We start from the raw sequence: 22,672 nt of genomic DNA on the forward strand, positions 1-22,672 counted from the left end.
TATTAAACAAATTCTCTTGGGGATATGCAGTTTGAAACAAGAACAATACCTTTACGAAACAACAAGGATCTTAAATAAGTACACAAGCAAAATAATAAAATAAGAAATCAAATAGCCAACATAAGAGAAATGCAAAAAAATTGAAGCTGAAGATTATTAAAACACAGTAAAAACAAAAGAATTAAAATATGTGGAAAACTTGCAGGTATTGCTTTACATCATATATTACTAATTTTTAGCGTTTATATATTTTATTTGAAAAACGTTGGTTTTACTTCTGGTTTCACGTTGGTTTCTATAATTAATTTGGTTGGTTTCTGTAATTAAACTAAAAGAGTTTCCTGTTATATTCAAAAATAATTAAAATCGAAAATATGTAAGCTTTTCTCTCCCCTATTTTGCTTGAAGAAGCAAATGAAAAAGAAAATGAGATTTAGATTAGAGAAATAACTGGACAGGTATTTTGCAATCAATAAGTCAGTCCAGTGTATTAGAAAATAAAAAATATATAAAAACCTGTAAACCATGTGGCTTGGATAATATTAGTAGTTCCAAGTAGAGAAAACCCCATGTAGTTCAAATACTGGTTCTTCCTTTCTTCCAAAGCTTTGGAAGCTTATTAAGAGGCTTTTATGCCTACTTGAGGTATGTTAATGAATTTTAATGAAAAAAGGTTGAAACATGAATCTATACTTTTTAGATGACCAAACGAAATATTCAGTGATACAGAATATTTAGCTGGGCAGGAGGAATGTTCCGCAACAAAAAAAAAAGTGTCTCCTAATAATTTCTGAAGTTCTCTCTTTCTGAAAAAATGCATCTGTGACTTTAGTTAGGTCTCCATATTCAAAAAATATATAATTATTTTCAATTTGAAAGAGAATGATGTGTGCAATATACTACATTATCTAGAGGAGTCTGTTCCCCTGCTGAAATATTGTTTGTGATATACTTGTTTTTCCATTCCCCCATTATCTCTGTCCACTATAAAAGAAATTCTTTTTTTGTTGAAAACTGTTTGTACTTTAAAGCTATGGCAGATCATACTAGATGACAGGACATCATTAAAATATTTTAATGATTAAAATATTTTAATGATGACAAAAGTCTAGGAACCCTTCTCCATATCATTAAATGTAACTTATGTAACTTATGTGGAAAGAATAAAGAAATGTACAAATTGTGGTGAAAGGACATATTCAGTCACACAGTTACCTCTATTGTTCTCATTAATTTCAAAGACAAATCTGAAGAATGAAATGACTTCTCTACATCTTTTGAAGGCACTGACTTTTCAGGCAGTCTGAAGGAGCTATATACCACCTGTAGGTTTATCCCCTCACATGAAGCAGATCAAGCAGGAGTTCTCAAATATTCCATTCTGTTATTATGTTTGACTCCCCCTCCTTTCAGTTTTCTTTCTCCTGCAGAGACAACTAGTTGAGCTTTTGATTTATCTCTGTCACATTATTTCTCATTCTCTCATTTCTCTAAAATTTATTTAGAATAGTCTAACTCATTCACAGTTCTAACAATATCAGGAGTAGCCGAGGTGATAAAAAAGACCTGTAAATTGGAGAAGACAAAGACAGTTGCTGCTTGCTTTCTCAGAAAAGGAGAAAAGGATAAAATTATCCTTTAATTAAAGGAGAAATTATTTTACAATTCAGTTCTTGGAAGAAAAACACACAATTATAAGAATATCCTTTTGAATCTAAACACACTAAAGCATGGTGTTAAAGCACAGTACAGTAGAGCAGAATAATATCCACTGTCATTCTAAAGCAGTGGTTCTCAACCTGGGTTCCCAAGATGTTTTTGGCCTTCAACTCCCAGAAATCCTAACAGCTGGTAAACTGGCTGGGATTTCTGGGAGTTGTGGGCCAGAAACATCTGGGGATTCCAGGTTGAAAACCACTGATCTGAAGCCGTCCTCAAGCATTTTAGCCTGGAGTAACCCTTGGGGAAAATGAGGCCACAAAATTCCAACATTACAAAGGAAGAAAATAAATAATAAATATTTCAGAAATGATTTCTTCTTCCAAATATTTTTTGGAGGAAGAGAATTTCAAATATCTTTAAGGTTTTAGACCACAGTGGAATAAGTCCAGATTCCAATGTAAGCAACAGAGTGAACAGTAACCAAAAAGGGGAGATAACCAAAACAAGGCTCAGCATTGACTTCCTGTAGGAGGGAGACTTGTTTGTTTTAGTCACTTGTGGAATTTGATAACTTTGGACAAGTGGATTCTCAAAATAGCTACATTAGGGAATACAGTATAGAGTCTTGCTTATCTGACCTTCACTTATCCAACATTCCGTCTTATCTGACGCTCTTATCCGATGCCTCCCTTTTACTCCAGAATTTCCCGTTCAATTAAACTCTCTCTCCATTTCTGATAAGTGAAAACTGCAAGACGAGGAGGAGGAGGAAGGAAAGGGGGAAAAGAGGCAGGACCAGAAGCAGAAGCATCCTCCCTCCTTCTCTCTGTGATTTCCACGCTCCTCTTATGCATCCAGGCATTTCCTGCTGGGCCACTCTAACCCCGAGGTGTTGCCTTGCCATAAGCCTTTGAGTCTCTTGTTAGTATTCTATGTGTCTAGCACTGCACAGTTGAAAGGTGGTGCCAAAGACAAGGGAACTGGGAGAGAGGAGAGACAATGCAGAAGGTAGCCAACGACTATGGCGGTGGATGGGTATCAGTAGGAGACTCCGTATTATCCAACATTTTCATTTATCCGATGTTCTGCCGGCTCATTTATGTTGGATAAGTGAGACTCTACTGTAGTAGTAATTTTTTCCTTTTAAAGGATTTTCAAAGAAAGAGAAAGTTCATTATGAAATCAATCATTTATTGAAAATACAAGCAATAGACAAAGTGCCTTGAGATTAGAGAGTCAAGGGACTGTATTCTCTATTTTTCACAGTGCCCAAACACAATGGGCATTTCGGACCTGTTCTAGACCTGAAATCTTTGTAGATATAAACAGTATAGAAAATTCAAAATGGACATCTTGCAAATTATTTTAACCCATTTAGAGCAAAGGGTATCATCCTCTCAATTTCTATTTACTACTTAGTATTGTTTAATGTTGCAATCAGCCCAGTATGAAAGTTTATGTACAGGTAGTGTCCCATGGAAGATGTTAACAAACTGATATCAACTTTAGAACAACTTGTTATCAATAGATTTGCAGGAGTCATACTTGTATGTAATCATAGAACAACAGTGCAACCTGTTCCCCGGATTCTAATATAATGGAAATTTTCAGTTCAGTGCTCTTTCTGTTGGCCTAGCAAAGGCACCCAGGATTTTTGCCAAAATGTTGGTTTAAATAATAAGCCTAAATGAGGCACCAGAAGATTTAGAACTGCCTATATTCTGTGCAGATTCAGTTCACCCACATGAGGAAAAGTGACTTACTTTAGATGACAAAAAAGCTACAAAATTTATATTCTGGGAATGAAACTATTAGTAGATCAGAAACCTTACTTGTTTCTTATAATAATAATAATAATAATAATAATAATAATAATAATAATAATAATAATAATAATAATAATGCTTTATTTATATCTTGCTCCCTCTCCCCAAGGGACTCGGAACGGCTTAGAACAAGGAAGAACAATATAAATACTAATCACACATACAAATATAAAGAAATTAAATCAGAACAACAAATCAAAGGAACAAATAATGATGCATAGAGAAGAGTAAATCACAATAATATATATAACTTAAATATAACTTAAAAAAATATAACTTAAAAAATCGCTCATAAATATAAAACTATGTAATAATTAAACACGTAGTACACTAAAAACATCAGAAGACATACTCTTGTTGATAAAGCAATAAAATCCAGCTATTATTAGTCTCATTTAAAACCTCCATCACATAGATTTCAGTTAGCCATTTTCAAAAGCCTGCTTCCAAAGCCATGTTTTTAATTCCTTCCTAAAGATGGTTAGTGTGGAAGCCAGCCTAATCTCCTTAGGGAGGGTGTTCCAGAGTCAGGGAGGCACTCCTGAGAAGGCCTTTTCCCTCGTCCCCACCAGCCGCCCTTGTGACAGAGGTGGAACCATGAGAAGGGCCTCCCCAGCGGACCTCAGGCCCCGAGTAGGTTCATAGGGGAAGATGCAGTCACACAAATAGACTGGATCCAAACTGTGTAGAGCTTTATAGGTAATAACCTGCGCTTTGGGCCCAGAAACACATAGGCAGCCAATGGAGTTTTTTTTAAGGGGTTGTATTCTCCCTGTAATCAGCTCCTGTTAATAACCTGACTGCTGCTCTTTGCACTAGTTGTAGTTTCTGAGCCGTCTTCAGAGTCAACCCCCTTATAGAGTGCATTGCAGTAATCCATCTGAGATGTAACCAAAGTGTGGACCACTATGGCCATCTCCATCTCAGAGTGATGGGCTACAACTTTGCTAAAGCACCAAAACCACAGTCTGTCTGTCTGGGTACACTCAACTCAGTCAGTGGCTACATCTTACAGATGTTAGCAGCATTAGAAAATGTTTGCAAAGTTGCAGGATAGAAGGAATAATCCATATTATAAAGTCAACAAATATAAATCAGGACATGCATCCTATGGAAGGACAGTTTTGTAAGCATTGTTGCAATAGAATAGTGGTAGTTAGGATTCCTCCTGCAGCTTGCCTGAGGAGATTTGATAAGCAATTCATACCCACTGGAGGATATTTTAAAAACAAACAAATGCTTTGTTTGTTCTATCCATTCTGTATGGTTTTTTTTCTATCCAGTTAGCAAGGCTATGAAATCAAACTGAAGCAGAGAGGTATGTCAAATGCATTAACATAATAAAACTTTTGCTTGGATCTAGTTGCTGTGAAGGAATAAATCCACATGTGGTGGATTGCTCTTTCAGCCTCCCAGAAATGGTTATCCCTCGTAGGTATCAACCTCTCAATTTCTGTTTACTAACCTGTATTGGGCAATGTGTTCAGTTGAGTAAGACATTTATAAACAGGTTGTGATCCATGGAAATGTTAACAAATCTTTTGTGGGACCACAAACCTACACATAGTGCCCTATGTTCTGTTACACTTTCAGGTATTTGTTTCTAAGAAGACATTGCAAACATATCGTTATGTAACTTGAAATATAATAATATCCACGTTTTCTGCATGACAAGAAAATCCCATTGATGAATCATACTTTTTTCCAGACCACTAATCACCTTCTGGGACCAAAGCCATTCCCTCTTGACAGAATGTTAGCAATATTGTATAGTATTGTGGACAGCAGAGTTGCTCCAACTGCAAATATATTTTCCCAGGTAAGTACCCATATGTTTTGGTTCTTTTTATTTATTTATTTTGTTTCTCTTTGCAAAATAATTCCAAACTTGGATTACTGTGCTATACTAACAGCTCTGAAAAATACATTAGATGTATAATGAAAATTTAATATGTATCAAAATCGAATACACTCATTTTTCCCCCTTGTTTGATTGTGAGTCTTCTATCCAGGAATTAACCAGACCTGCTTTTCCTTAGCTTTTGAAGTCAGAAAAGAGGTATAGTGGAGAAGAGAGAAAATGTTTATACTAGTGACCTGTTTTCAAAGTTGATATGTAGTATGTTCTGTGCAGTAATATTTTGACTTTTCACTAGAGGGCAGCATAACCCAATAAATGAAATCAGGCTTGCTGTGTGCATCATAGCTCAGGTTGGTCTTTTAAATCAGATAAAATTGACCCTGGGCCCCTAAGCACATGTAAGGCCATTTTCAATGTTGCCTTCAGTTGAGGGGCAACCTGTCTGCCTAATGGGCAAAGAGCTGTCTTGTATTGGATCAAGCTGTTTTCTTTATAGCTCAGTACTCTCTGGATGTCCACAGGCATAAACTTTTTCTTGCCCTGTTGCTTGATGGATTTTAAACTGGCAATAAGTAATGTGGGAAAAAAACTCTTACTGCCGTGGAAAGGGAACATTTTGTTTCAGGCCTTGAAATTTCAAACTTCATTTTTTTTCACATTGTGGTGCTGACTCATTCTTGTTTTTATTTTTGCTAGAGTTACCTAAGATTGAACCTGGGAACTTTGTGCATTCAAATATAGGCGTGCTCAGTCATTTGTGAACTACTGAAATGCCCCTTAAAAGCAAAGGAAATAGTAGTGAAGGCATGTCAGTCCAAATATCCTTTGTGTTCACAGTGAAACATTATTGGAGAATGGGATGGGACTTCCCAAACCCTAGTCACGCACTGTTGTTGAATCCATTGATGAACTAGACTGGGGTGACTGTTTCACTTCCATCATCCATACCATTGGCCGTGCTGATAAGGACTGATGAAAACTGTAGCCCAACAATATCTGGAAGTCCAAAAGTCCTACCCTCCTCTGAACAAGGGCATGGAAATCACTAACCTGGCCAGTTTCTACCTGTCTCTTCAGCAATTGAGCTATATTCTTTCTTAGATGTCATTCTCTGTGCAGCAAGGAGCTGCAAAAACCTAGGTAAAACCTCTAATCACAACTCATGGAATAATTGGGGGAGGCAGCAGTGTAGTAAAGGAAATGGCCTAAAGGCGGGACTGTTGTTAGAAAGAGAGTGATAAAATCAGAATAGGGTCTTCCAAACGGAAAATGTGGAAGGAGTTCAGGGAGAAGTATTATTTTGTTTGAAACTGAGGAGTTAATCATGTACTTTTGGAACTAGCATAACTCTAGATCACAGCTTTCCAAATATTTCATATCGGTGACCCACTTTTTAGACTTGCATCATTTTGCAACACAGTAGTATAGTTTTTCAGCAAACTGGAGGTTAAACCAACCCCTTGCAAAAGATACAGACACCTGCGTACTGGTAAATTGTAATAACAAATTGTATGGTGACACAACATTTCTCATGAAACTCATTTATATCTTTTAAAATATGTGATTTATTGCTTATTTAATTTGTTGTCATAGAGTAGTAGATCCATGAAGGGATCTTTAGAGGAAAATGCAAGGTGGGATCTTTAAAACTAGAACTGCAAGGCAGCCTGGGTTCCTTTATATTATCCATTCATTATATTCTTAGAAAGTATCATACATATCATATCGTATATTGTTGGTGTTACGAGACTTGTTTCTCATAGTGAGGAAGTTACATACTGCTGTTATTTTTGTAACCTTTTTCTACAGAAGTTAAAAATGGCCCATAGTTTTTCTCATCTTCCTTTCAAACAGAACTTGGACCACTGAAACATATTACCATATGTTTACTACACATGTCCCTTGGAAATCTTTGATGAATTTAACAAAGAACAGAGATTTAATTCTTACAATGTCAATGCATTTCCATTTCATCAAGATTTGTGAATGAGCATTACAAAGTTGCTGTTTCTCCCTGTAGCAACACTATTTTCATTCAGAGTGGTCAATAGAAGTAAAATAGATAAAATGTCAATTCCGATTTTTAGGTGGTGTGATGTCTCATGGGTCTCAGAGTTCTGATCCTAGTGCCATCATGGATAATGATGACGAAAACATGGGTTTTCTGCTGTCTCAGCAAGAGACGGATTTCTTCCAGATGCCTGTTGTTGACGAATCTACCCAGGACTTAATTAGAAGAGACCTTGAATCGGTTTCTCCCAGTGTTTCTCCCCCCTTTTCGAGAAAACATTCCTATGCGGCGAGTCGGAGCCAGAAAGAAATAACAAGGAGAAGTCTTGTTATTGTAGAAGTCTTGTAACCCCTTCTTGGGGTTCGCGAACTATTATCTTAAGTTCATCCCAGATTTTGCCTGCTGGACTGATCCCATCACCAGCTGTATCCGGGGAAAGCAACCTTTCCGCTGGACTGAGAAAGCTGAGGAAGGATTCCAGAGACTGAAACAGCTATTCACGACCCAGACAATTCTGCAGCATCCGGACCCCAAGACCCCTTTTATAGTTCAGGCAGACGCTTCGGACGTGGCTGTGGGAGCGGTGTTGATGCAGCAGGAGGGGGAGCATCTCCATCCTTGTGCTTATTTTTCCCGCCAGCTAACAGCACCGGAGAGGAACTATACCATCCGGGAAAACGAACTCTTAGCCATAAAAACAGCCTTTGAAACATGGAGGCACTGGCTGGAAGGAGCCAATTTCCCTATAGAAGTTCATACTGATCATCGGAATTTGGAGCACTTGAGGACTGCACGGAAGTTAAACCAAAGGCAACAGCGCTGGGCTTTGTTCTTTGAGCGTTTTGATTTCCGGATCCACTACGTGACTCCTGCCCAGACTAAGCAAGCAGATGCCCTATCGCGGAAGCCGGAGTACACAGCAGGGCGTAAGGACATCCCAGAGACCCATTTGTTACAACCAGAGAACTTTGCCACACTTACTGTGGGAAATACCGAATCTACTCCAGTTAAGTCAACTTCACCTATTTCAGACCCCACGACCGCAGTTTCCCCTTTTACCCAGGAGATCAGGGCCAGTCAGCAGGCAGATGCTTGGGCCCAGGAACAGATCCGACGAGGATTACGATTCCCATTTTCACTGAAAAATGACCTGCTGTGCTACAGAAACCATGTCTACATTCCTCCAGGACCAGAGAGAGAGAAAGCCCTCAAATTGTGTCATGACAGCAAGTCTGCTGGGCATTTCGGACTGTTTAAGACTATACATTTGATCTTACGAGATTTCTGGTGGCCCAGAATCCGTAAAGATGTGGAGAACTATGTCAACACCTGTCCAACATGTCAACGTTCCAAGTCACGAAGGGAAAAGCCTGCAGGACTTTTGCACCCCCTTCCCACACCATCTCGCCCGTGGGAGATAATCTCCGCAGACTTTATCACAGATTTTCCACAGTCTCTCGGATTTACCACGATCCTAGTGGTGGTGGACCTATTCACGAAAATGGCCCATTTTATCCCCTGTGAAGGGCTTCCTACAGCCAAGGAGACCGCAGATCTATTCCTTCAACATGTATTTCGATTACATGGCTTGCCAAAGAGTTTGATCACAGACCGAGGAACTCAATTCACCTCTTGCTTCTGGAGAGCTCTCCAAAAATTATTGGGCATAGACTCTTGTTTATCCTCAGCTCACCACCCTCAAACGGATGGGCAGACTGAGCGCACCAATGCCACCCTGGAACAATATCTTCGTTGCTATGTCAACTACCAACAGGATAATTGGGCAGCCCTGTTACCACTTTCGGAGTTTGCTTTTAACAATGGTGTCCAAAATTCCACCAAGGAAGCCCCGTTCTTTGCAAACTATGGCTTCCACCCCCGCTTCTTCCCTCCTGTCGTGGAAACTTCGGAAGTTCCTGCAGCAGAGAACTGGCTTCAGGAACTCACGGCAGTGCAGGATCTATTGCATCAGCAACTCGATCAAGCCAAGGAGGACTACAAACGTCATGCTGACAGCCATCGCCAGCCTGGCCCCGAGATCAAGGTAGGAGATCGGGTGTGGTTGTCCACTCGCCACCTACCCTCCCACCGCCCCTGCTGGAAGTTAGATGCCCAATTCATTGGTCCCTACCCAGTGGTAGCTCAACTTAACCCCGTGACTTTCAAACTACAACTTCTGCGTTCCATGCGCGTCCATCCAGTGTTCCATTGTTCCCTCCTCCTTCCGGCAGTAAGGGTCCGTCCAGATGTGAGACGCCCGCCTCCGGCCCCAACTTTGGTGGACGGCGAGGAGGAATTCGAGGTCCAGGACATTTTGGATTCTCGCCTACATCGCTGCCGCCTTCAATATTTAATTGATTGGGTGGGTTACGGACCTGAAGAACGCTCTTGGGAAGATGCTTCCACAGTGCATGCCCCTGATTGGTCCGCCGCTTTCACCAGGCGTACCCTTCCAAGCCGCGTCCCCGGGGATCTTGAGGCGGGGCCTTGGAGGAGAGGGGCCTTGGGAGGAGGAATAGTGTGATGTCTCATGGGTCTCAGAGTTCTGATCCTAGCGCCATCATGGATAATGATGACGAAAATGTGGGTTTTCTGCTGTCTCAGCAAGAGACGGATTTCTTCCAGATGCCTGTTGTTGACGAATCTACCCAGGACTTAATTAGAAGAGACCTTGAATCGGTTTCTCCCAGTGTTTCTCCCCCCTTTTCGAGAAAACATTCCTATGCGGTGAGTCGGAGCCAGAAAGAAATAACAAGGAGACGTCTCCGATTAGCAGCTAAACAAGACTCTAATTAGCCAAGTTTCTCTTGGGAATTTGCAGGGAGGATTGCAGCTGCAGAAAGATGTGTTTCGCTTCTCTTTCCCTTGGGAAAGGAAGCTTTGGACACCTGCTTTGCAGGAAGATTGAAGCTCTTAAAAGTTACCCACACAGGGAAATCCATGCGGAGTCAACTGATCAACTTCAGGAGTAACTTCGGCTCCTTTTCTAGTGTAGACTGCGTTAAGTCTACAACCCCAGTTTCCTTGCCTTCGCCGTGCCTCGCTTTGCCTTGTCAAGTTTTCAAGAACTATCTCGTCTTGTTTCCAGCCTTGGATTTTTGTCTCAAGTATCTAGTCTTGTCTCCCGTTCTTGCCTTGGACTTACTTTGATCCTCAGAAAACATCGTTGGACGTTTCCCCACTCTACGGCTTGAAAGTAGAGTGTGTTTCGGTTATGGGATTACAACTTTGAACTCTAATATAATATAATGGACAAAATAATTCTGGACTATATTTGACCTTCTTTGAAAGGTCTATTCCTGGACTACATTTTCTACTTGTTTTTATTCTTCTATAATATTTCCTTAATAAAGATATTAGATTATATTTGGCCTCTGTGTCTGGTTCTTAGTGCTCCGCTGCCTGGGCATGACAGGTGGTAGCCATGTTTTTTAATTTCTATGTACCTAAGATTTACTTACTGTTTCTTAGTCTAATCATTACCATTTCATTCAAATTAAAATCTATTATCTCGCTGGGTTGTTGTCTTCCGTGCTGGATGGCCATAAGGACATGGCCATACAGCCTGGAAGACTCACAACTCAGTGATTCCGGCCATGAAAGCCTTCGACAACACATATTCTCTCGCTGTTTATGGAAATCTCCATGGTTGGGTCATCATCCATTTCAGCCCAGGCAAAGCAGAGGTCTCATAAACAAAGTCATACAACTATTTTGAAGACCCCTAAACCTCTCCTTTCCTTGGCCTCAGTTGTTTTTTTTAGGCTTTCTTCCCTTGCAGTCTTTACCTTGTCTTTCTATCATGGCTGCTTTCTACTATTAGTAAATCTCATATCTTCATTCTCTAGCTGCTACTTTTACTCTCTCTCCCCCTGCCCCCCATTTCTTCCTTTTTTAGCTGAATTTATTTATTTATTTATTTATTTACAGTATTTATATTCTGCCCTTCTCACCCCATAGGGGACTCAGGGCGAATCACAATGTACATATATATGGCAAACATTCAATGCCATTAGACAAACAACACACAGACAAACAGACACAGAGGCTATTTAATTTCCCAGCTTCTGGCTTTGTGAGGCCACAGGTGCTTTATCATCCACTGTGACGACGAGTTCTTTTTGATGGAGTACTTCCTCATCCGGTGTTGTAAATCAGTTAAATAAGCCTCCCCGCATAAGCGGTCCCTAAATTTTCCTACTTGATAGATGTAACTGTCTTTCGGGTTGCTTAGGGCTATTTTTTATTTTAATTGTTGGGTGCTCACTACAACACGGGCTGGCCTCGAACTCATGACCTCTTGGTCATAGTGATTTATTGCAGCTGGCTACTAACCAGCGTGCACCACAGCCCGGCCCAGTTCAGTCGTTAGGTGGGAGAAGGTCATATTGCTTCAGTTCTAAGAAACAAAGATTCATATGTTTTGTAGGCATTTGGTTTCCCCTTAATTTCCAGGCCAGTAAAGAGTTCAGTATAATGTGTGTGTGCTTTCAAGTCACTTATGGTGACTTCATGAATTTCATAGGGTTTTCTTAGGCAAGGAATACTCAATTCTTTCGTCTAGTGTACTTTGTTATTAATTGCTATCAAGTCAGGGGTACTTAGAATGTGCTTTTCCTTCATGGCAGGAGGTTAGATAAGCAGTGGTTCTCTACCTTCCTAATGCCGCAACCCCTTAATACAGTTCCTAATGTTGTGACCCCCAACCATAAATTATTTTCATTGCTACTTCATAACTGTCATTTTGCTACTGTTATGAATTGCAATTTAATGTCAGATATCCAGGATATATTTTCTTTCACTGGACCAAATTTGGCACAAATACTCAATGCGCCCAAATTTGAATACTGGTGGGGTTTGGGGGGGGGGGGGGTGATTTTGTCATTTGGGAGTTGTAGTTGCTGGGATTTATAGTTCACCTACAATCAAAGAGCATTTGGAACTCTGCCAGTGATGGAATTGAACCTAACCTGGCACACACAACTCCCATGACCATCAGGAAGTACTGGAAGGGTTTGGTGGGCTTTGACCTTGAGTTTGGGAGTTGTAGTTCACCTACATCCAGAGAGCACTATGGACTCAAACAATGATGGATCTGGACCACCTTGGCAAAATACCCAATATGCCCAAATTTGAACACTGGTGGAGTTTGGAGGAAAATAGACCTTGACATTTGGGAGTTGTAGTTGTGGGATTTATAATTCACATATAATCAAAGAGCCCCTTGAACCCCAACAATGCTCAAATTGGGCCAAACTTTCCACACAAGAGCCCCCATGATCAACAGAAAATATTGGTCTTTGGTGACCCCTCTGAACCCCCTTCGCGTCCTCCCCAGGAGTCCCGACCCCCAGGTTGAGAAATGTTGGACTAGATGGTCCAACTTCCATCTCTATGATTCAATTATTCTAAGTGAACCTATGATTTGTGGTACCTTTAAATCACCCTTATCATCTACAGCTTTGCTCTGATATTGCAGACATAGGACTGTGGTTTACATCTGAAGTGTGGCTTTCCTCTTTTCCTACAGCCTTATACCTTAATGAGGCATTGTATTTTCTAGTGAATCTTGTCTTTTCATGATACAGTAGAGTCTCACTTATCCAACGTAAACGGGCCCGCAGAACGTTGGATAAGCAAATATGTTGGATAATAAGGAGAAATTTAGAAAAAGCCTATTAAACATCAAAATAGGTTATGATTTTACAAATTAAGCACCAAAACATCATGTTATACAACAAATTTGACAGAAAAAGTAGTTCATTACACGTTAATGCTATGTACTAATTACTGTATTTACGAATTTAGCACCAAAATATCATGATATATTGAAAACATTGACTACAAAAATGTGTTGGATAATCCAGAACAGTGAGACTCCACTGTATGTCCAAAATAAGTGTGATAGTCTCAGTTCAATCATCTTGGCCTCTAGGGAGAGCTCAGGCTTGTTTTGCTCTAGGACCCTTTTTTTTTTTTTTTGTCTTTTTAGCAGTCCACAGTATCTGTCAAATTTCTCCAGCACCATATTTCAAATTATTTTCTTTTTCCAGTTAATCACTCCAAGCCTTTGCTATTCTATTCCAATGACTTTTACTATATTTGGAATGAGAAATAACAGTTGTCCAAGCTGGGTTCAGGAAAGGAAGATCATATTGTAGATATGCATTGGATAATGGAGCACACTGAAGAATTTCAGAAGTCAGTTTATGTGTTATAGATTATAGCAAAGCCTTTGACTTTATAGATGATAGAAAACTGGATTGAAGAAATCAATATGCCACAACATTTGGTTGTCCTGATATTATTACCTTTACCCAGGACTTGAGGCTACTATCAGTATAGAAAATGGAGAAGCAGAATGGTTTCCAATTGGCAAAGGGGTCTGGCAAGGGTGCATTTTATCACCCTATCTTTTCAAGTTGCATGCTGAATTATGATATGTACACCAGGATTCTCAGGGAAGAGTCATGAAAATTGAAAGTTTTAATATCAACAATTTAAGTTATACAGATAACACCATGGTTTTCTCCTGACGTTAAGTCCAGTCATGTCTGACTCTGGGGGTTGGTGCTCATCTCCATTTCTAAGCCGAAGAGCCGGCGTTGTCCGTTGACACCTCCAAGGTCATGTGGCTGGCATGACTGCATGCAAATAACACAGAAAATGTTGAGCCTCACTTTCCTTGCTTTAGTTAAAACTGGGTTAGATTCTCTGTAGCTAAGTGGTTCTCAACCAGTGGATTCATAGATGTTTTGACTACAACTCCCAAAAATCCTAACAGCTGGTAAACTAACTAGGATTTCTGGGAGTTGCAGGCCAAAACACCTGGGGACCCACAGGTTGAGAACCACTGCTGTAGCTTGAAGCAGCTCTAAAGGTTATGCCCTCTCATCCTGGTGATTTATTTCACCCAAATGCTCTGATACAGTTTCTAAAATTGGAGGTTCATAATCAGATGGTTCTTACTTGAATACATTTCTTACCCCTACATCTCTCTCATGTAAGTTCTTCAGTGTATTGTTTCAATGATCTTTTTATTTGTAGTTGGTCAGGTAATGTATTCCCCTGCTGGTCATATATTCTCTTTCTCTGCATAGATTTATTACAGCAGTTCTCTTTGTCTTTGCCCACTACAGTTTCATCCACAATCCTGACCTTTTTCTATCACATTTTACTTCTTATCTGCCCTTAACTGCTTGAAGAGTTTCATCTGTCTTCCATTGAGATTTCTCTTTCATTTTGGCTACGGATAGTGTATTTTTGCATTCCTTTCTGACAGTGTCCCTGGCTTCAATCTAGAATTTGTCTGGTTTCCAATTAATTAGGCTTAATAATGTAAACTTCATTGCCTGACTTCTGGATTTTTTCCTAATAGATTTGTATGGCTATCTACAGTACTGTACAGTACAGTACTGTAGCATAGAATATACACTAGATGGCAGTTTTGTCAGAGAATTCCTTTGAGAAATTTCATTTTAGGTGGGATTCTTTAATGAATTATAATGGATGAAAATATTAAAAATATTTATAATATTTCCATCCATTCTAATAATAGGGAAATTATTATACTGGGGAAAAGTAGGACACTACAGTCTGTATTTAATCCCCACCCACAGGGGTGAAACTCCCAAAGAGTTCACTTTTATTGCAGAAATCTCATGAAACTAGACCTGGAAGGATAGGCATTTTATATTGCAATCACTTAGAAATGTACATAGTATCCCAGAGTTTCAGTTAACTACAATGTATAGTTTTTTATTTGAAGTTAAATGGTTGCGGTAACAATTGTACCTAAAACTTTCTTGCAGTTTTCCTGGTTACATTTTAAAGGGTGGACAGAGAAGATTGATACTTGCTGAAAACAAGTGTTCGGTCTCATGCAGACAGGTGCTTTTTGGCTCTGTTCTAGCCCTTGTTTTGCATCCAAAAGCGCTTCTCTGAACCTGGACATTTTTATACCCTGAAGTACATTGTGATTCCCATTGGGATCAGAAGCTACCCTAGATTAAAGCTCTCTGTGGAAGTTTTTTAATCCACTTGATGAGGATTATATCACAAAGAGACGCATATGTGCGAAACATATATGACCATGAACACAAAGCTGCCTTTAACCTACTTTTCTGTGATGCTGCCCCACATTTCTCAGGGAGTATGTGCATGTGCGTGTGTGTGCATTCATTTCACATATAGATGGAGACCATTAAATGCTTTCCCACTACAGCAAATGAAATTTCTAATTCTTACATTAGTAGCTCAGTCTATTTGGTTGGGATGTGTGTATGTAGGAGACAAAACCAGAGGGAAAGTGGTTGCCATGTGGCCATGGAGGAAGGAGCACTGAAACTCATTTTTCCTGCCAAATTATTAAATGCCAGGATTGAACCATCAAGAGACCTCAGTTTCAATCCAGCCTTCTTGGTGGGGCCAAGTGACCCCTAGATAGCAGTCAAGGGAGAAAGAAGGCAGTGAGACAGAAAATATTTAAAAATTTACTTTTTTCCAATCACACACTTTATGCTTTGGAATAGGGTGGGGGGTGGGGGGTGGAGAGAGCTAATCACCTTGAAAGACAAGGTAAGTAACTTGGATAGGAAAGCCATAATTTGTAGCAAGACTTGGTTGAAAACGTTTTATATAACACCAAATGCTGTTCTGAATGTGACTAAAGTAACCCCATTTATGTTTTTATTAAAAATATCTTACAATATCTTCTAAAATATGAAGAATATTAATTTGAGCATTTTAGGAGACTCTTGTGAGGGTGCTGGGTAACAATTAGCAATTATATTTAAATCTGTTTTCATCATGCAGTCTCTAAAAACACTAGCTTGCTGTCTAGTTGAACTTTATTAAATTCCAGCTGAGTATGATAATCACTAGCAAAGGGTGATTGTACGTGCAGAAACCATTGATAAATGTGCTTCACTCATATCTACTGTTTTTCTCTCAAGCAGAAATTCTGCTCATTAGCCTTTCTTTTTCTTCACAAAATGAGATTTCTTTGCTGGCTCAATCTAGAAGTTTCAGCCGTGTTGAAGTTCTCATTAGGCTTCCCAGATGTATCTATAAATATCACAATTTATTTCCTAAGGCTTCAGTGATCTCACTTTGTAATTTCGACGGTGAAGTGGTCATTCATCCATTTTTGATAAATGTGATTACTGAAAGAATTTTTTAAATTAAAGAATTCAATCTGTTTAAGTATCAGTGCATATAATTTAATCTCATCACACATGTATACACACCATACATACCCATGTATAAGTAACAGGTTTGGAACCAAAATTATGGATCTTGATATCACCAGTAAATAAGTTGAGGGTCATTGTGCAGAGATGGAAAAGAACCAGCACCACTTCAGAGGATCTTGCCACCATTTTCTTGATTAAATATTCAAAAAGGCATTTCATACTTCTACTTAGAGAACCATTGTTATTCTTTATCAAATAGTATTGTGGTTTCCTCAACTTGTTTTAGGCCTTCATAATATATAAACTAAGGAGAAAACATGTATCCTATTTATTTTCCAAAAATTGACTATTCCATTTATTCCTTTATCTGCTTGCTGAATACAGTTAGTAATATTTATGGAGCATCCTTCTGTTGTTCTTACTTGTACTTTAAAAATGTATCACTTTAATCTTAGTTTATGTCAAGCCCAGGAGCAATCATTATCACAGAACCTAATCTTGAAGTTGAAAGCACTTCATAATTACCAAAATGTCTCTAGCAAGGACTTGCTTTTTTTTGTTGTTACAAAGTTTTCTTGCGAAGACAAAGAGCTGGACATCACTTTTATAGCTGAAACTTTAGCCATGAAGTGTAACTCAAGCTTTTGATTTGATTAAGAATGCATTTCATATTTACAGCTGTATCACTTAGACTGATATGCTGAATGCTAATCTGATGTGACTCAGTCAAAATAATGAGCAGTATTTTTACCATGCTTCCAGCTGGAGAGAGCCAAAGGGACTTGAGTTTGAATAATAACCAAAATGTTTGGGCTTTTGAAGGAGGGACAATGTGACAGATTATCCCCCATCGTGATTTTTCTTTTCTGTTTCAAATAGATTGAACCTGGCAAACTACAGTTTTGATGTACTCAATTATTGCTCAAAGTTTACGTACTGATTAAACACTGCAAGAATGATTTGTCTTCAGCACTCAGCAGAAAAACTGGAGTATCTTCCAAACCAGAGGGCTTGCTGGATTTAAATAAACTCTTGTTTCCAAAATAAAGCCTAGGGTTTAGGCTTTTCTGTCTCATTTATCCATGGAAATAGTCTGTGGTGTCATTTACATAGACTGGAAAGGAGCCTTGCTTATTGCTTATCTTCTGAAAAAATAGGTCAGCTGAAGATCTGCTTGATATTTATAGGCTTCTCCTGACCCTATCAGGGCTGTGATAACACTGTTTTTTCATGGTAAATGGCATCCCAAATTGCTTCCTATATCTTTATACTAAGTGAATGAGATCCATGCAAGGACATAGGCAATCACTTGCATTATCCACAAGTTAAATGACATTTTTGCAGTTATTAAATGTTGTTGTTATTTTAAATTTTAAGTAATAACCAGATCCAACAAAAACTATTTAATAAAATAAAGAGAACTGATCCTTCCTTCTGATTTTTTTTTATATCGTTGGCCACTCACTAATTAACAATTAGAATGTTTGAGGATTCTGAACTGAATAAATGCTGAACAGATTCTCTTCTTTATCAGGAACAAGAACTTTTCATGAAAGTTTTTTTTATTTGTTATAGCTGCTCGTAAATTTCACCCTTCAGGCAGGACAGAATGAGTAGACACCAGTTTGTTCAGTGTAGCTTGTAAGGAGGTGGGGTTGATTAAAAAGAAGTTTTAAAAGCCCCCAATTTTCTTGTTATTTCTTTGGAACTTTCACTTGTGACAAAGTTAGAAGTGGGAACAGTGCAGAAAGCACAGCATGGTAGCTTTGGTTAGCACTTCAGTATGAAATGTGGCACTTTGAAAGAACCTGCTGTTGCACTAAAGAAAATGAGCAAGCTGTACTTTTTATAGCAAACTACTGATAAAATAACATCAAGGCTTGGCACTGGTGTGAAAAAAGAAGAAAAGAGAAAAACATATTTTCTATTATGAGTTTTAAAAACAAATTAAAGGTGACAGGAAGCAATAATTAATAAGTCACACATTTTAAATGATTTAAAACATATTTTCTGTTGAGGAGGTAGAAGCAGTTTTCCCTTTATTTGCATTTTGCAAATAATTGGACTTTATTCAGGTTAGTGTGCTAATTAAAAGGTATGGCTTTGTTTATATTGCTTTGTATCTGTTTTCCAATTCCTCAAAAATTGTACATTCCCCCCCTTCAGTTCCACGTAGATGTTAAAGCAGTGTTTAGAAATTATAATTTGACTTTTGGGGAAACTGCAGAAAGACTATTTTATATTGGTGAGAAGCCTGTAGTGCTATTTTGTTGGTCTCTTAATAACTTTTTGTTGAATCTCATTTATCTTCTTGCCTGTAAGTTAAGAGTTATACAAAGTTATCCAGTCTTGATTATATAAAGACTGGAGAAAAACATTGGTGTGGAAATTATGGATGCCTCCGTTCCTCAATTAAGTGTCTAGTCCTGCATGTAGCTCCTGTCTAATAATTTAACATTGGTGCCTAAGAATCAGGGAACATAGCACTGAGTATGTTAATATCTCTTTATTACGGTACAGCACAAAGTGGGGCACAAACGCCCTGGGAAGGGGAAACGCAGACAGTGTCTTATATTAATTTTTGCTCCTGAAGATGTGCTAGGTCTTCTTTTCAGGGGATGTCTTATTTTTCCATGAAGAAGAATTCACATTTATTGTTGAACAAAAAAATGAACATTTGTTATATACTGTACAGTAGTTGTCATCACAAACCAGCATAACCAGACAAACTGTGAAATCTTATCAAGAATTTCTTGTTACTACCATTATTTCCATGTACATTAGTCTATGGTATGTACATTTATCGATCCTGCATGCTCTGGTGTTGAGTTCAGCGGGCATGCTTTCAAACAAAAACTTTGCTAGGTCTTACTTTTGGGGAAGGCCTTATATTTAGCAACTCAGCAAAACCTCTACTGGGTCTTATTTTCAGGGGATGTCTTATTTTCAAGGAAATTGGGTAGTATTGAATATTCTGGCTATGTTGTATTATTTCTGGTCTTATTTCTGATCTGCCTCAATGAGAGCTCTAGTGTGGTGTTTTGACTGCATTTCAGGTACAAACAAGAAAGCTTATTCTTGAGTCTTACATGAAGTAAGGTTGAACTACTGTTGACTGTATAGTAAGTGGCTTCTTAGTCCATGTACCGACATGTGCATTTTGTGTGTGTATTTAATATGGATGGATTTGGAAACTGGCGCCTCACTGTATTCCAGCAACACAGATTTCATTTGCTGATGACTTTTGACTATGTAATTTCCATTCATCATCCCTGGTGAAATAAAGTTAATTATGGCTTGGCATAGTTACTGCTGCACTTCCCAGGGACTGCTGACAGGAATGAATGTACGAAGCTTCACTTGACAAACAAACAAACAAACCATGGTTTGCCTACTGCATTTTTGGAATCTAAAACAATGGTTTGGACTCAGAGCATACCATTGCAGCCCATTGATTAGTGCAATGCCTCAGATGAGATACATTGATGCCGCTTCCTTTTCTGTGAAAATCTTCATAGACCTACCCTTCCTTCCCATAATCATCCTCTACTCTCAAACCATCTTACAAATAGCTAATTTGATATTCTTTGCAATCTAAGTAAGACACAGTATACAAAGGAAAGAGATTACAAGGCATGACAGATAATTAATTTTATTCGTCCTGGTTATGTCCCAGGAGACTGACTGTTTTTCCTTTCCTTCAATGGCAAGAGCAGTAGTGGTTGCAATATGGATGGAAGGGCTCTCAGAAACAACTGGGGCCAAAATATGGTGGAAGTATGCCCGGCTGCTCTTCTTCTTACTCCATGGGCATACCAGAGGGAGGGACTCAAATCTCTTGAACAGCGGCAACAGCAAATGCAGCTGAAGCTTATTATGGCCTCCCCTACCCCACCCTTTCAGTTATACACAAACCCTATTGTTCAGAAACAAATAATCAGCTCATCCCCAAGTAGACAAGAACAAAGACAATAATAGCACATCTGGTTTATCTTCTAGTAGAGCAAAGATTAATTAAGTGGCAATGGTGCAACATCTCTTAATAACTGTCTGAAAATGATAAAACACCTGCCATTTAAATGCCAGTTTTGAGAAGAGGACTGGTTGCTAAAATTGCCTTTGGTGTGTGGGAGTGGGGGTATTTATAAGCATTTCAGAATGTAAAAAGCCTTTTTTTTCAAGGTGTCTCTCATATATATATATATATATATATGACACCTTGAAAAAAAGGGCTTTTTACATTCTGAAATGCTTATAAATATATATATATATATATCCTTGGAAAACATATGAGAGCGGACTGAAACTATTCTCTACAAAACATCTTACATGGTAAGGAATTCCTAGTAGCCCCTTGTCCTAGAGCTAGTAAATTATGAGTCTCAGTTTGAAAAGAGAGAATACATTGTCCATCTTTCAAGTATAATACTGAATTTTACAAATTCTAAATAATTTTAAATTTTTTGTGTTAGCTCCTTCACCCTCATTCACATATGGGATAGTTGGCCACTATTGTCATGTTGTTGTTTTGGGATAAAAAGTGATTCAACCTCCGTGCATTTATGCTATCACCAGTATATAGTGGTGGATAGAGTCCCCTTGTCCTCTTGCTTGCTTTTTCTGACAATGTGCTTTCAAGTCTCCTGTCCACATATGACAACCCCTTGAATACTCACAGTTAAAAATATTTGATTTGAATGGGGTGCAAAAACCAGTCACTCTGACCTTTGCCTCAAGATTTCTAAGCAAGGTTAAGTGAAGCACACTACAAAAGTAAAGAATCAACTGTCTGGGCATTGTTTAGAGTTTGAGCAGTCATTCAGCAAGAACATAATTTTTTGTTATGATTAGAGAGATGTATTTGGCAGCTGTGTGAAAGGCCTAGAAGGTGAAGAATTATTAAGGAATGTTTTCAAATTACAAGGAGTGGAGTTAAGAACATTGGAGGAGCCATGCTTGTTTTGCATAATAGTCTCACCAAATCCAAAATCAGTAATCATGTAGTTGTCACACAAAGATATAGGTAAATACTACTGCATTCTAGCTACTGTGGACTTCTTACATGGCCACTATTGCTGTATTTTCTGTGTCAACCAGCCTTTCTCATTTTGATGTATTTATTATATTGGGACTTTATCGTCATACTACAAGAGTAAGATCAGTTAGACATATACAATAGGATTTATAACTGAGCTCAGACTTGGCCAGTTGGAGACTAATACACGTTTTATTAAATAAATGTACTTTACTGCAATCATTCTTGGAATTACTTCCCTGTATTCTTTTCTTTCCTGTGACCAGACATTGTGCAGCTCTTTCTTACTTTTCTTTTTTCCTTGCCTGTCCCTCAGCAACTCTGACCTTGGTAGCCTCTCTGGCCTCTCTTTCCCTGCTTGTCTCCATGCTGGGAACTGACCTTGGTAGGCCACACTTAAGCAATTGCTGTGGAACCTCTTGGCATGTGATAGATAAATGCAAAAAATACAAGGACATCTGAGTTTCTTCAGATGACAAAAAGAATGACTGCACATATAACCTTGAGATTTGATTCATAACAGCTTTTTTCAGTGCAAATAGCAGCTTAAAGGTTTTTAAGGCTGCACCTGATGGAACAGATCAACGAAGAATGTGCATCTGGCTTCCAGCCTTAGCATTGTTTGCATTCAGTAGAGTACCTGATGGGACAGCCTTAAGCATTTCAAGGATGATCATCACAGTCACCCTGCTGCTGCCCACAGATAGAGCATAATAACCAATTAATAGTAATAATTCTGCATTTTAATCTTAAGATTATAGTGTTCATTCTATATACCAGCACTTTTTTTCCTCAGTGCAATTTGAAATAAGAGTACTAACTACTGTACAATTATAGATTAATTCTATAAAACAGGATGCTACATCAAAATGAATATGTAACATTGTTTGAGGTAGATAACAAAAGGTGTAAATATTATAATCTACTTTACTGACATGCTGTATTTAGTGCACACTTCCTTTCCTAGTCAAAGATAAAAGTGTAGAACAAATAATCAGCCCGGATAGCAAGTGAGTGCATTTTCCCATTTGCTGCTTGTCTATCTGGTGCTGCTGCATTTACTATGAACATCCTAAAAATGGG

The 22,672-nt window shown here is 38.6% G+C and overlaps 1 protein-coding gene across 12 annotated transcripts in view; it reads left to right on the forward strand.

The window, feature by feature from the left end:
- Positions 1–22,672, forward strand: part of orc5 (origin recognition complex subunit 5) — a 178,067-nt gene that overhangs the window by 111,254 nt on the left and 44,141 nt on the right. For 11 of the 12 annotated variants that reach the window (XR_010006976.1, XR_010006977.1, XM_062983508.1 and 8 more), the window contains one exon: positions 5,197–5,307. Coding sequence is in view for 10 of the 12 variants with exons in the window: in XM_062983508.1 (XP_062839578.1) it covers positions 5,197–5,307 (111 nt within the window). In the remaining 2 variants the exon portion in view is untranslated. Of the gene's footprint in view, positions 1–5,196; positions 5,308–17,433; positions 19,856–22,672 lie in introns of those variants that run through there. The other variant, XM_008111543.3, reaches the window with a different exon arrangement.

Source organism: Anolis carolinensis, chromosome 5 (genome assembly GCF_035594765.1).
Source record: "Anolis carolinensis isolate JA03-04 chromosome 5, rAnoCar3.1.pri, whole genome shotgun sequence".
Taxonomy (NCBI): Eukaryota; Metazoa; Chordata; class Lepidosauria; order Squamata; family Dactyloidae; genus Anolis; species Anolis carolinensis.